The sequence below is a fragment of the Marmota marmota genome, unplaced genomic scaffold (genome assembly GCF_001458135.2).
Source record: "Marmota marmota marmota unplaced genomic scaffold, marMar, whole genome shotgun sequence".
Taxonomy (NCBI): Eukaryota; Metazoa; Chordata; class Mammalia; order Rodentia; family Sciuridae; genus Marmota; species Marmota marmota.
This window is the reverse complement of record NW_025999842.1, coordinates 55192767-55208057: the sequence shown is the minus strand read 5'-3', so window position 1 is coordinate 55208057 and position 15291 is coordinate 55192767. Positions and strand designations below refer to the sequence as shown.

Below are 15291 nucleotides of genomic sequence, written 5' to 3'. Positions count from 1 at the left end.
CTTCTCTTAGAATTCATCTGAGATGGGAACACAGTCACCAGAGGAAGATCTGAGATCGTTCCAATTTCCATGCACATCAAAGTTACACAAAACTCGGGGCCAAAACAGCCATCTAAATTTTTATTTCAAACTCTGCAAATATACCACTGACACCAGAATTCAGGTGGCTCCGACACTTTCTTTTTATTATGCCACTGTTTTTCTTTCTCCATGATTCTGTAAGAAACCTGACACTAATTAGGCTAGCCCCAGAAGGAAAAAAAAAAATGATGACTCATAAACCACACTGGAGATAAACCAAGAAATAAGAAAAATTGATCTCTATCCAAAAGAATGACAATGGTGAAAAACTGCACTCATTAGGGGGCTAAGCAGGATTTAATTTTTTAAAAAAACAAAACATGGAGAGCCTGATAAGTTCTACCAGCTGCTCGTATTCTCTCTTACTATGTCATATGATGTTCATGTTCCCTGCCCCACCCCCTCCTGCTGCCTCCTTGTGCTTGTGGGCTGTGTGTGTTTATATGTGTGTGAGTGTGTGTGTGTGTGTGTGTGTGGTTTCTCTCAGCCCTGTAAGAATGCCACCCGCCTGCCTGCTCCTGCTGTTGCTGCGGCTCTGACTTGCTTTTTAGCTCCCTCTTTCCTCTCTCTTCTCTTCCTGCTTAGCTCCTTGCCTTCTGGTAAGTGTGACAAACACTCCCCCAGGCCCTGTGAGAAGATAGATGAAGGGTGCGGTTTGTGGTGTTCCAAACTTGCAGCTTTGAGACTGCCAGTGAACTGTTGAAGAACTTTCCATTGTTGTATTTGAATAATTAAAATGTGTGGCTCAGGAAGGCATGATGTGTGGGATAGTTTGCTGGGACTGCCTGTACAAGTGAAAAATTCTCAGAGGAGGGTGGGAGCCCATAAAGTTTATAGAAGATAAAATTTAGAAATAATTTCTTTGTTGTAAAATACGTTACTATAAAAAGGATCATTTAAAAGTAACAAAATTTTTTGACTGTGTTTTCACAAAGGCCTCTTTAGGGATTAAGTTGTCTTGTGGCTTACAATGACTCAAGTATTCTGTTTTAAAATACATATGGAAAAGGAGTTTAAAGTTAAATATCCACAGAACTAAGTATTAAAAACCTCAATGACTATGGTATCTGGTAAATGAATAAATCAAATACAAACAAAACACTTGCATGTAGTCTAATCACAGTAAAATTATATGGACAGAGTTTTAAAGTAATTGCCTTAAACTTTGATTTGGTTTATTTTAGATTTATCTCATCCTAGAATAATCTTCCCAACACTTGAAATGCCACATATGGCTTTAAACTAGCAAATGTTTACTATTTCAATTGATTTAAAAATTATTTTCTTGGGTTTCAAGGATGACTTGCTAAATGCCACGATTCATTTTTAGAAGAACTTAAAATAGCTCTGGCTGGACAGCAGGTGCTATGTGTATCTCTCCAAGATTAGGAGGCACAAGTTATATATAGATTAATGTGCATCTAAGTGGAGGTCAGGATAAAAAAAAATCCAGTGACAAGACAATGAAGCTGTTGGCTGCATAATTTGATAATCAAGTTGATGAATTAAATTGGTGAACTTGCTTCCTTCTAAGTTAATGGGTATTTGGTGAGAGCCATAGGTGGGTGGTAATGTCTGTGCATTGAAATTTCCCCTCCCATTGTCATCCAAGCATTTGATGTCTACTCACCTGAGAATAGGAGAAGGAAGCTGTGCTGTTTAGAGAATAGTATGTTTTTGTTTTTATTTTCTTGCCAACAGAATAGCAAAACTTGTGAATTGTGAGAATCTTGCCATAGTTTTATACTGCTAATTATCATCTTCATTATTAAATATTATTTACAAATAAAATGCACCACAGCTTAAAGGACTAAGTGAAATTTATTGCAACCCTAAAAATAATAGTGGCCAGAATCAGCCCATTCTTTCATGCCTGTTCCCGAACAGCCCATATTATATCTGAATTATTTTTCTAGTTCATCTCTTCCCTGTTTATCATGCACTGCTATTTCTTTAAAAATATTACATTTTCCTAGAGCTTTATTACTTAGTAAATAAAGTTGTAATTTATTTTCTTTTTAAAAAAAAGTCAAATTTTTAGAGTGGAATAAGAGGATATTGCAGAAATGTAAGAAATTAACAATATAGGCATCATTATGTTTCCATATTATTTGGTTTAGGTATACCTTCCCTCATTCCCTGTCTTATTCCAATAGCAATGCTAGTTTGATCTTCCAAAAGTGTTTTGTTGATTGATAACTGCATGCTGCTCATCTGGGAAAAAGCATATACTAGAAAACCAAGAAATATCTCCTATAGTAGCATAGTGACGCATTCACATCAAAGCATACTAATCAAATCTTGACTTACAAATCAAAATAGAGTTTAGGGATGTTATTATTATGAACGATTTTAATAAGAACAATGGCTCTTGACAATTTTAACTTTGAAGGAAAACATATATATCCTGTATCTTCAACGATTGTAACTCTATACAGAATTATATAAGAAAATCATGATACAAATTGGCCTAAGCAAAATGTCAAATAATACAAAAATCAACAGCACAAATTAATCAGTTAATATCAATAATAAGAGATGCTACAGAAAATTGTAGATCAAACAAAAAATATGTGGGTAATGTGACTTGATTTGAAAAAGGGCTTCCCGTTGTTTCTACTTTACTAATTGTGATATCAATAGTTTATTAAAGTACAGTCTTTATATCTTAGAAAACATATTAGTTGGTACCTATTTGGGAAGTATCCTGCCCATTAATATGTAACTGGATTAATAAGTAAAACCTAACTGTCCTTACCACTAGTCACTACTTCCAGTATGGAGACTAATCACTCTGAACAGCTCTCAACTGAAGAGTCAACTCTGCCAGGAGACAGTTCATCATCACCTAATCAAAATGGCCTGGGGAAGCAAAACGGTCAGGATTCCTCAACCTCACTCCAAGAACCAGAGCAGGCAACAAGTGTGCACCCTGTAAAGGGAGCTCAAGATATCTCCGAAGAGTTGAATCGACAACTGGAAGACATCATTAACTTGTATGGATCTGCTGCCAGTACAATAGGAAAAGAAGGCTCTGCCAAAACACAGGAGCAGCCTGAAAATGCAGAGGCACCTGACAATGAGGATGGGGACTGTGAGGAAACCAATGAAGAGGCTGAAAGAGAACCCCTTGCTTCTGAAGAACCATCCATAGTCAAAGAACCTGTTGGCAATAAAGAGCAAAAATTGGAAAAGAAAATCCTAAAAGGATTAGGCAAGTAATTATTTTCTAATACATGACTTCTATTTATTCCTAAAACAGGATACTTCCTTCAACCTTTATTAAAAGCCACATCTCATATTTGGATTACCAGAATACCTTCCATCAGAGTTTCCTAAAATTTCTAGTCACTTCCCTTCAATAGAGCACAAGTAAATTTTTCAACACATTGCATATCTACTCTCTGTCTCAATGGCTTCCTATTGCTTTCAGGGAGAAAACCAAAATTTATAACAGATTTTTTTGAGGCCCTAATTATCTAACCCCAAGCAGTCCCAGCTTTACCTCACATCCCTCTGCTCCTCTTCAGCATCCTCTACCTGAATATTATGACCCTGTTACCACTCTCCCTGCAATCATTCTGATCTTCTCTTTCAATTCTTTGAACATGCCATGTTTTATTCCCCAAGGGACTGTACATATCCCAATTTTATTTACCTAAAAATCTCTACACATTCCTCACTGCCACCCCAATTCAGCCATTTGGGCACTTGACTCGTACTCATCATTCAATTCACCACTAAAATGGCATTTCCTTAGCCCAACACTAGATAAATTCTTAACTGTTTTGGGTCTTTACAGTACTATGTATCTTTCCATCATAGCTTTCATCGGTATTTGAAATGATTTTTTAAATTATCTGCTTAATGTATTTCCTCCTTACTAGATCTTTGTCTCAAAAGCAGTGTCTCAAGAGGGTGTATGTGTATTTGATGTCACTGGATGCATATTCCATAGAACAGAGGATGACACATTTTAAGTTCAATAGATATTTGTTATAAGAATGAATGAATGAATGAATGAGAGAGAAATTGTTTAAAGCAAAACTAGTGGAGTCTAGATATAAGCAAAACATTACAATATAGATAGGTTTGTATATAAAATGAGTGTCAATTAGATCACTTAGTAGTATGTGTTCCATTATTATATAAAATATTTCTCACTGCATAGAATTCACCAGAAATGTTATCAATTGCATTTGTCAACAACTGCAGAAAATATATACTTGAACTCTTATTAATTCTTTTGTTCAATGAATATTTATTTCTTAATGCCTGGTCTTTATGAGGCACAGTGAGAGGTACACAAAAATATATAAGCCATGGCCTTTTGGTCAAGGATATTTAGGTATAGAGAGGAAAGCAGACATGTAGACTAATTGTTACATAGGATAAGTGCAAAATCAGGGAAAAGAAATATTTTTTGAAGAGCATGAAGGATTGATAGTACCTAAGATAGCTGTGAAAGAAGAATAAGAGTGCTAATTTTATAGCTATGTACTGAAAGAATGTTAGTTACTGCACATGGAAAGTCCCTCTTCCTGTCTTCCCTGGTGATTTTCACTGGAACACTTCCTACAAATGCCACCTCTTATGCCGTGCCCAGGTAGAGTTAGCCTCACTTTCCTTAATTTGCCACTAAATTTTCTGCATTTTTAGAAATGGGTTCAAACTCCAATAACAAATTATTATCTGCAAACTTAAAAGTAAATCTCCTTTGCAGAAGGATCTCCTTGATGATTGAACTCATTGTTGCAAAGCTTTCAAGAAGTGCTAAAAGATACATTCTAATGACAGACTTGATCCACTCACCATAAAGATGAAAAGTATCCAGAAAAATATCTTTAAAATAAAATAGCTTCAAGTTCCAAAGTATAAGGTGGAAAGAATTCCAGTGTCTTTAGAAAATAGGGAAATATAATAAAATTACACTGTGGTATAGAGCAGTTTTTTCTTTCTCTAATCAGAACATCTTAGACATGTCCCTTTGCATTAGTCATTGTTAAAGTTTCCATAAAACCGTATCCAAAATCTCATCCCAGAGTTGAACAATTTCAAGTGTTCCTAAACAGAATAGTTCTTAACCATTTGTTTTATCATCCTAAAACTTACATAGGAATCCATGTGTGTGTGTTGTATTGATGGAAAAACATGAATAGGGATAAAATTCAAGGTATCCAATTTTGGCTTCTTCTTTCTATTCCATGAGTTATTTCATAATTTGTTTTAATCTTACAATTACCAAATAATCAGAATGCTTTTGTTTTTTATTTTTAGTATAAGAAAAATTCTGTTTCTCTAGTACTGCACTGTCTACAAGTTACCAAGTTCCAAATGAATGTGTTTGACTAGAATCAATGTTTGTGACTCAGAGACACACTCTAATCACCCTTGTGGGGCTAAGCACTTTTCTGTGCCATCCCATTCAACATCATTTGCATGTTTTGTCAAACACAGTACTATTTTTGTTAGTAAATTAAGACACTTTTAGGCAAACCTATACTAAAAATAACCACTTTAAACTTATTTCAGTTATTTATTTTAGGAGATTTCTTGACTGCTTATCAATTAAATGACGCTGCACTTTTTCTACATCAATGGTTTTTCAAACTTAACTTTGCATTAGAACCAAATGCAGAATTGGTCAAAATTCTGAGATTTAGAACTGGAAGGTCCAATGTGGGGGCCAAGGCACCATGACAATTTTGACACAAGTAGATGTAGAAGCAATGTTGCTATGGCTCCAGAAAGGGATTCCTCTACCCTAATGGAGAAAACAAAGTTCTGGCTGTAGTCTTCTTCTAGAACCTTTTTATTAAAAGTTCTTTAAAAAAATATTTTTATTAGTTATAGATGGACACATGTCTTTATTTTATTTATTTTTTATATGGTACTGAGAATCGAACCCAGTGCCTCACACATGCTAGGCAAGTGCTCTACCATGGAGCCACAACCCCAGCCCTATTAAAACTTCTTTTTAATAAGTCATTCAATGCATACTTAAAGATCTACCCTTAAACTTTTCTTTCATTCTTAATTAAAGTCTTTAACTATAGTATTGTAAGGGTAAAAGAAATTGAAGTTAAAGCGTAAAAGTTAAAGGGTAAAAGACCGGGTGTTGTAAAGTTTCTAAGCTGCAAGGTCTGAGTTAAATTTCTGTAGCTGTTAAGACAATGCTTGGAACTGCCCAGTAATAAGGGCTCTGTGTGGTCCCACATAGGCATTGCAGGGCCTGGACCAATCAGTTTAAATGTAACCCCCTCCTTAGGAATGACCTATCACTCCAGCCTGACCTGTTCCCGCCAATGAATGAACCAATCATGTTTAGGAGTTGTTATTCAATTTTCCCGCGCCTAATGATGATTTGTTCTGATGTATACAAAGCCCTCCGCCCTCCCCAAAAAGTGTACTTAAGCAGTGCTCAGCCCCTGCTCGGGGCTCTGGGCTGCTTTCCCTTCTTGAGTGGGCACGGAGCCCCAGCATGCTGGTTCAATAAATCCCTCCTTCTGCCAATTGCATGAGTGGTCACTTGGTGGTCTCTTTCTCCAACATTTCGCGGGATCCTTACAGTATTATCAGATATTAGTTGCTTTATTGGTAGTTTTGACACACTGAAATGTCCTGACTCCATAATTCAAAATTTTCCAAAGTATATTATTGAAGATATATGATTTTTCAGACAAAATTAAACAGTTTCCTCAATGCCAGAATTTTCTGATCTCCGATATACACATACACAATGAAAATCCCAAATAGTGATGGGCACAGATTCCATCATTTCCTAAACTTATTAAACCAGCAAGACCTTTTTACCCCAGGACACCCTGAGTAAGTTGGAAATGTGTCTAAAGCCAAACACAAAGGACTTGCTTTTCCCATAGAGGATGCTTATTTTCCACAGTCAATGCACCCACACTAAAGCAGTTGGGGAGCATTTAAAATTCCTTTAGCTGGTAGAATTTCTTTCCCTTGGGCATCCAAAGAAAAACAAACAAAAAGATTCCCCATTATATGATACTATGTTAAAGTTTCTACAAGTGTCTTGTTAACATCTAAAGTATCCCCCATGCTTCCCCACCCCACCCTTCAGGGTCATAGTGATTTAGTAATCATTTCTTTGACAACCTTACATGGACTGCAAAAGTACCACAAAATAATAAGATTAAGACAATCATAATATATAATATACCTTCTAATACTTTGGTTATAGCTGACTGACTAGGAAGTCATAGGTTTTAAGTATAAACCTGGGAGAAAAACAAAGCTGATACACAGGTCCATTCTGAGCTCAGAATCCATCTAGTCAACTAATTTTATACACAGGGAAATTAAAATGCAGAGAGTTTAAGAGTCTGACAAAAAAAGGGGGGTTACTCTAGGACTAAACTCAGAATCCATTGAGTTAACCCACTAATCTTATAAACAAGAAAATTGAGGGTGTAAAAAATGCAAAGAAAGGTTGCTCAACAATGACAGAGTCAGTTTTAGAACTCATGTCTCCTCTTTTTAGTCCGGTGTGAATTTAACTACATTATCCTTCCTATTCTCTAGATATATGAAGCTTATTTCCTTGAAAAGATATGCATAGATGCTCAGTAATTATTTGTCTTACATATGTTATTTTTAAAATTATATTATTAGGGACAATTAATATTGAAATGTCAATTTGGGTCTAACATTGAAAGAATGTTTATAATATTACTGTTGTAAGTTTTGATCACAACATATGGAAACCAGGAAGAGGATACAAAGGCACACAAATATGTATTCAAGACAAAATTTTGGTCCCAAAGATCAAAAAAATAATTTTGGAAAAGACAAAACATAGTTTTGGAAGTTTGAACACATCAAATCTACATAAGTTGTCCACTATATTTAGTATAAACAATCATTACTATGCTAGAAGTTCAGGAAAAATTCTGGCCCACATTGCTACAGCTGGTTCAGTTGTCTTAATTTAAGATTTTTAATTTCTTTGATGTGAAAATAATACCTTCATATTCCAGTATAATTGTGCCAGTGACCACAGCCACATGTGACACTCTAGCTGCACAGGTGGTTCAACTTTCATGTAGACTTCTATCCAACCTAGCATTTTCTTTGTTATGATTTTCCTGCTCTTTAATTTTAATTTTTATGTTTCCTATTGGTGCATATTAATTACATAGAATAGTGGGTTTTATTGTGGCAAAACAGAGCCTTTTGCAGTGTGGTAGCCATATGCCTTCCCCAGCTGTAATGGGGAAGAAGTAAAGCTTGCTGTGGAATGACACATCAAAGAGGAGGCAGGTGATCCCCCTCCTGATATGATGTTTCACAGTCAAGTCAGTTGTTTTTGCTCTGTATCTAACTGTGTCAGCAAATGACCCTGTTTCCATGGGAATGTAATTATAGCTTTTCTTAGAGGATAAGCAATTCTCTAGCTATTCCCCTCTTCCTCTGTTATGCACACAATATCCTAGTCAGACAAAAACAATTCAAGTTTAAAACCTAAGGTCTCTGATGTCACAAATTTATAAATTGGGCACATACTCTATCTCAAATTTGTTGAATTTTTTGTTTTTGTTAAAGGAAAGAATAATTTTCAAAGGTGTATTGATATATTTGAATGTTAACCTTCTATACAAAATAATGACTTTTAGAGCAGAAAGGGCCTTAATGAATACAAAGGTTAAATAAACAATAGCAACAATAGACTGTCTGTACAGCTACTGAAAACAAAACCTAAGGAGAGAGATTCTTTTTTTTTTTACTGTGTATGCTAAATTATTATTTTTTTTATTGGTTGTTCAAAACATTACAAAGCTCTTGACATATAATATTTCATACATTTGATTCAGGTGGGTTTTGAACTCCCAATTTTACCCCAAATACAGATTGCAGAATCACGTCGGTTACACATCTACATTTTTACATAATGCCCTATTAGTAACTGTTGTATTCTGCTACCTTTCCTATCCTCTACTCTCTCCCCTCCCCTCCCCTCCCATCTTCTCTCTCTACCCCATCTACTGTAATTCATTTCTCTCCTTGTTTATTTTCCCATTCCCCTCACAACCTCTTATATGTAATTTTGTATAACAATGAGGATCTCCCTCCATTACCTCCAGGCGATGAATTTCCCTCTTAAAACTGCTTTCATTGTGTCCCATAGATTCCGATATGTTGTGTCTGTATTTTCATTTATCTCTAAGAATTTTTTGGTTTCCTCCTTTATGTCTTCTGTAACCCATTGATCATTCAGTAACATATTGTTCATTTTCCATGTGATGTAGGATTTTTCCTTCCTTCTTTTATCATTGATTTCCAGTTTCATTCCATTATGATCAGATAAAATACATGGGATTATCTCCACCCCTGTANTTTAATCCATGTTACCAGTCTATGTCGCTTTATTGGAGAGTTTAAGCCATTAACATTTAGAGTTACTATTGAGAGAGATTCTTAATGGGGAGACAGAACCACTGGACTCACTCAATTGTTTCTAACTCCACCAAATAAAGCAAGTAATGATTTCATTTGTCAGTACTCAAAATGAGAGGTGTCCCAGCATACACTGAAAGTCACAGGTGAGAATAAGACCTGTCTTTCCTCTAGTTGTAGTATTCACATGATACCAGTGTGAGATAGTTGGCTTTGTTTTATCCTATTATTATCAATGTTTACTGAGCACTTGCCATTGGCCAAACACTGCTAGGCCTGATCTACTGTAATCACTTGCCTTTAATGAGTAACAATAACCCGGAGAGTAGTTGTTCAATTTCCTGGTCTAAAGTCAACGGTGCAGATCATCCCAGATGCTAGAGGAGTAACTGAAATCATGCATCCAGTAAGGGTGGGGCAGCAGTGACTATCAATTGCAAAGGAAAGCATCATGCCACAGGCTATAAATGAGGAGATGAGAGGCCCCACTCTCGCACACCTTCTCCCTTGTCTTAGGCTGTGTCTCTAATCTGAATTAATTCACTGGGCAAAGACAGATAAAAACTAATGGCTGGGAATGAGGTCATTTTTCTTTATTTCAAAAGAATTTTCTTTTATTTCTCTGGGTTTCCCTAGAATCCAAATTCCCCATTGGAGTACAGTGATTTAGAACAAGAAGAGTAACCTTGGATTCAAGCCTTGGTCATGCCAGCACTAATTATATAACTTTGGTTTTTTTCTGAGTCTTAGATACTTTATCAATAAAAGTAAACCAGTTAGTCTGGATACTCTTTGAAGTTTCTTCTAGACCTAAAATTCTTAAATTGCATGTAAGGTTGCCAGATTAAGTAAATAAAAATAAAATATGCCCAGTAAACTTTGAATTTCAGGTTAACAGTTAATAATTTTTTAGTACATATTCCATGCCCATAGTTCCTCTTGGCAACCCTAATTCCATCACACATTTGCCTGTCCGGTATGGAAGCAGATAGTCTAGCCAAGATGAAATGTCGGTTCTTGAGGAATAGGTTGTCAAAATTGGTTAACATTCTAGTGTGAATTTGTGTCAGAAAACATGGGCTCTATTGGTTGGTTTGACCACCCCACTTTGAAAACCCTGAGAATCCCTGTTAAATAATCATGGACAGATTAGTTTTAAAATGTAGCACCAAGTCCAATTGTGAGCAGAAAATGAAACTGCCATCAGAGATTAATAAGGCCTGGGTGGGGCAAAGGAAAGCCTGAGAAGCCCAAGTCCAGAATCATGGAGACAAAAAAAGAACTGTGGAAAAGTTCTTCCATGTTTCAAATGTTTTCCTTCTATATTGATCTTATTCTGTTTGGTGGGATATATGATTAGAGTTTACATTACATACGATAGGATATATGATCATAGAACAGGTTTGTGAGCAAATAGAGGAGAAAGGGATACTAAAAGAATATGGACGGGGGTCAGTAAATGAGCACACTACACTGTCAAGTTTCTCTGCTTTTAATTGTAATTTTAGCAATTCCATGTGTTGATACTGGCCTTTTCATGCTAACCAGGAATTTTGATTTGTTGTTTTGCTTCTTTCTTATGAAAGTAGGAAAATAGGTGATTTATTCTTTCATAAGTCAGTATTTTGATACATAATGTGTCTTTTGAATATTAAGAATACAAGGCAGAAAGTAACAAGAATGAATTCTTAAGATGAAAATTTGGGCATTATTCTTATAGCAAACATTGAGAGTTTACCATGACATGAACTTGTAGCATGCATTTTTCATAAACTTCTCAGCTAATCATAATCCTCACTCTATGAGGTAGGCGTCATCCTTTTGTATAGGAAAAGGAGGCTGAGGCAGGAGGATCATGAGTTCAAGCCAGCCTCAGCAATAGTGGGCACTAAGCAACTCAGTGACACCCTCTGTCTAAATAAAACCCAAAATAGGGCTGGGGATGTAGCTCAGTAGTCTGGTGCCCTTGAGTTCAATCCCCAATATCTCCCTCCCAAAAAAAGAAAGAAAATTGTATCTGAGGTTTAGAAAGGTTAGTAACTTGGTCAATGTTGGTAGTAACTTGCAAGTAACCAATCTGAGATACCAGTCCACATCAACTGACTACAAACTCAACACTTATTTTTTAAGTAACACTCCTCTATGCCCTTTTTTAAGGCAAAGAAGCCAACTTGCTAATGCAAAATCTGAACAAGCTACAGACACCTGAAGAAAAGCTTGATTTTTTACTCAGGAAGTATGCTGAATTGGTAAGATCTTTGATTGGCTCTTTTTTTTTTTTTGATCAGCAATATCAAAACTAAAATTCATAAAAGAAGAATTTTTTAAGGAAAAGAAAAATTGATAAATAACAGTAAAAGAAAGAAAAAGGATAGAATCAGAATCTACCTTCACCTATGTGCATAATTTTGGGAATGAGAGAAAAGTACAGATAATTGAAAATCATGGATATTTTTAAGTTCTTTTAAACTTTAGAATAAAGCAGAAATATACTCAACATAAGGATAAATAAATCTTAAACTATTATTCAGTCATATCTCCAAGGAACAAAGGAAGGAAGGCAGAGAGTTGAATTAATGCTACCCCTCAGTTTATGGCACACTCTTGTCTGGTATGGCTCATTTCTCTATTTCTCCTTCTTCTCTCCTCCCCTACAATAGCAAAGTAGTCGTTCCATAAGAATTGTTCTGTGCCTACTTCCAGGTCCTCCCCTGGCAGCCTTCCTCTCAACAGGGCCCCAGAATCAAGGGAAGCCAAACCAAGTTATGCAAGAGTTGTTGAATGGCATCTTCTTCTCAGGCTTTAGAACTGGCCAATAAGAGAAAAGAGGAGGGCTCAGTGAGGGCAATATCTCTAGTTTCAATAAGAAACTAGAAAGAAATAGATCCCGGCTGCCCCTTCAACTTACCTACTCATACCAAGGCCATTCTTGTTTGGTTTCTAGAGCCCCGTTCTGTACTTGGCTTTACTGGGTTGCATTCTGAATCAGCACAGGATGTCACTTACAGTGCTGCATTACCACAGTAGTGTATTGGAGAAGAATCACTTCTCCAGCCTGACCAAGATTCCTCCACGAGTCAGGGTTGTTCACCTTGGCCCCAAGGACCACCTGAACCCACTCATCTTCCTAGTCAAGCAGTCATCTCCACAGAGGTTATTTGCTAGGAAATCTAACTCAATTCAAACCTTAATTACTATACTTTGGCATTTGTTTATTCTCCTATAACAAACTTTAAAACTCCAAATATCATTCCCAGAAAAAGTGAGTAAGGAAAAAATTTGCTCTCCAAAATTCATTACATTTCTTTTTCAGGATTGAAAAAACATGAAGAGTTTTAATTTTTTACTTGGAGAAGAAAGCCTATTTCCTTGCTCATTAATTTGGATATTAATGTAGAAAACATCTGAAACATCATTGTTAACATGGAATAAATCATAAATTTCAAAGCTCTGAATCAAACTGATACTTTAGTTCACTCATCCTTATAGCCTGAATCCTGTAATATTATCCACCATTGTATTCATTAATAAATAAGGGTAAGTTCATTAATAAATAAGGACACATGACTAAATTAAGAAATGGCCTAAGAAAAACAGTTTCTGCAAGTTTTTTTTTTTTTTAACTTTTAGGTAGTTAAAACAACATCATTAAAGCAATTCTAATTTAGCATTTGGTATTAATTTTACTTTTTTAAAAGAGAGAGAGATTGCAGATAAAATCCTATATGCCTGTTACGATTGTACAGAAAAACCATGCTTAGGTGCATTGTTAAATCACAAAACCCAGCATTTAGCTAAGGTTGACTTAGTTGCAATATGTTTACTTTCATTTATTAAGAAGTTCCATGCATTCATATGCATTCACATAAATCTGAATTATTTCAATAAAATTATCCACATACTAAATTTTTTAAAAAAGATCAGAAAGAGATTTTATATTAAAAAGAAGTTTCACTTAGATCAAAGTAAAATATATTTAAATTTTAGATTTGTATGATCTTGCAGTATAACTAAAATGGTAAATAGTCAATGAGTGAGCACAAATCATCTCTTTTCCAGCTTAAAAAATACATGCAGGGTACCTTCCTTCTGACACTCACATAAAGCCACATTAGGACAGTGTTCTCCAAATGGAAAGTTTTGTCCATCAAGGGACAACAGGCATCTGTCCGAATATAGACTTGAAAGTCAAAGTGGGATAGAATTATTAGCATATAATGCACAGGGGCCAAGGATGGTACTAAACCACCAACAATGGACAAGATATTGCCCAATAAAAAATTATGTGGATCATTGTGTCAATAGTGATGAAGCTGAGAAGCCCTGTAATATGATTTAACCTTTAAAAGGTAGTCTAAATCATAATGGTGATGACAATAATAACAATATATAAATTTAAAGGAAGAATATGTCATTTAAAATTTAAATATAAGCATGGGAAATTTCACCACTGTCTAATAACAATGGTGTGACCTGAAAGAACAACTTAGAAGTTTAGCATGAGAAACATCATAGAAGATCACTGCCTTTCCAAGGCGGCAATCAGTATTTTTAGTAGCATGGCTCTTGTGTTTTTCCAATGCTAATTCCCACTACTAAGTAGAAATTGCACATGAGTATGAAGGTAGAACATCAAATACACATATCTTTGGCTTAACTGAGGGTTTATAAATGGTTATTTCAATGTAGGAGGAGAAAGGGAGGAAAAATCAAAATGTAAACGGAAGAAATTGTGATAGAGTGCTGTTCATGTACCTCAGAAAACACAAATGTCTTTTTAAAAGAGGGAAACTGAGGCACAGATCATGGCTTGTGTGAAATTTGTACCCATTTGTGTCAAGCTCTTTGAGACACCAGGAATAGCTGGGGTCTAGAAGCACCAAGGGCTCTCCAGGGCTTTTCCTTTCTGCTAGCCAACAAGGTCATTATTAGGACTAGTACCTTCCTAACTTAAACTCTATTCAGACCCTAAGAGAACTGAGTCTAACTAAGCAATGATCTTTAGAAAAAGGGATGCTGCTTCAACATGACTACACCAATGGTCAGTTTCAGATTGACATTCCTAGAATCCTCCTAGAATCTGCTAGTCTCTCTCTCTCTCTCTCTCTCTCTCTCTCTCTCTCTCTCTCTCTCTCTCGTGCTGGGGATTGAACCCAGGGCCTTGTGCTTGTGAGACAAGCCCTCAACCAATTGAGCTAGTCTCTCTCTGGTAGCTTGTAGAGTTTGGTCCCCATACTCCTCCACTGAGATAGGATTCCAAAATAATGCTTCCAGATTTTGCAAGTAAAAATTCAGTACACACAGTTAAATTTACATTTCATTTGTAACATTTTTTTTTTTTTGGCAAAAGTGTATCCCACCAGTATTTGGGATATATTTATACTAAAAACTTATTCCTTATTCATCTGAAATGTAAATGTAACTGAGTGTCCTGTATTTCACTTGTCAACCCTATCTAAAATTTTACCATTCCAAGATGAAAAGAACAGGGGTAAACTGGTTTCATTTCACAAGCCACTCCTGGTAGTTTAGTTGTAGTTTCTAGAGGGGCGTGAGAAGAGCTTACCTGGGTTCGCAAATAACATGCACCATGATGTGTTTTCAGTAGGCATGGAGTGGGTGAGCAGGGATGGGTGGGGAGCAGGGTAAATTACAGCAACTTGCCTTTCATGCTGTTTAGCTGTGCACTGGCTATTCCCAATGCTATGGTGGAAAACTGTCAGTCCTTAGGTAGTTGAGGGATACTTTCTATTCTCCTTCCTACACTCAAAGTCCAAAGTTATAAAG

At 35.9% G+C, this 15291-nt stretch overlaps 1 protein-coding gene across 1 annotated transcript in view; it reads left to right on the top strand.

The window, feature by feature from the left end:
* Positions 1 to 522: 522 nt before the first annotated feature.
* Positions 523 to 15291, top strand: part of Txlnb (taxilin beta) — a 43822-nt gene continuing 29053 nt past the window's right edge. The window contains exons 1-3 of the mRNA XM_015501791.2: positions 523 to 680; positions 2846 to 3295; positions 11662 to 11753. Of these exons, the coding sequence (XP_015357277.1) occupies positions 2860 to 3295; positions 11662 to 11753 (528 nt within the window). The 5' untranslated portion in view covers positions 523 to 680; positions 2846 to 2859. The remainder of the gene's footprint in view (positions 681 to 2845; positions 3296 to 11661; positions 11754 to 15291) is intronic.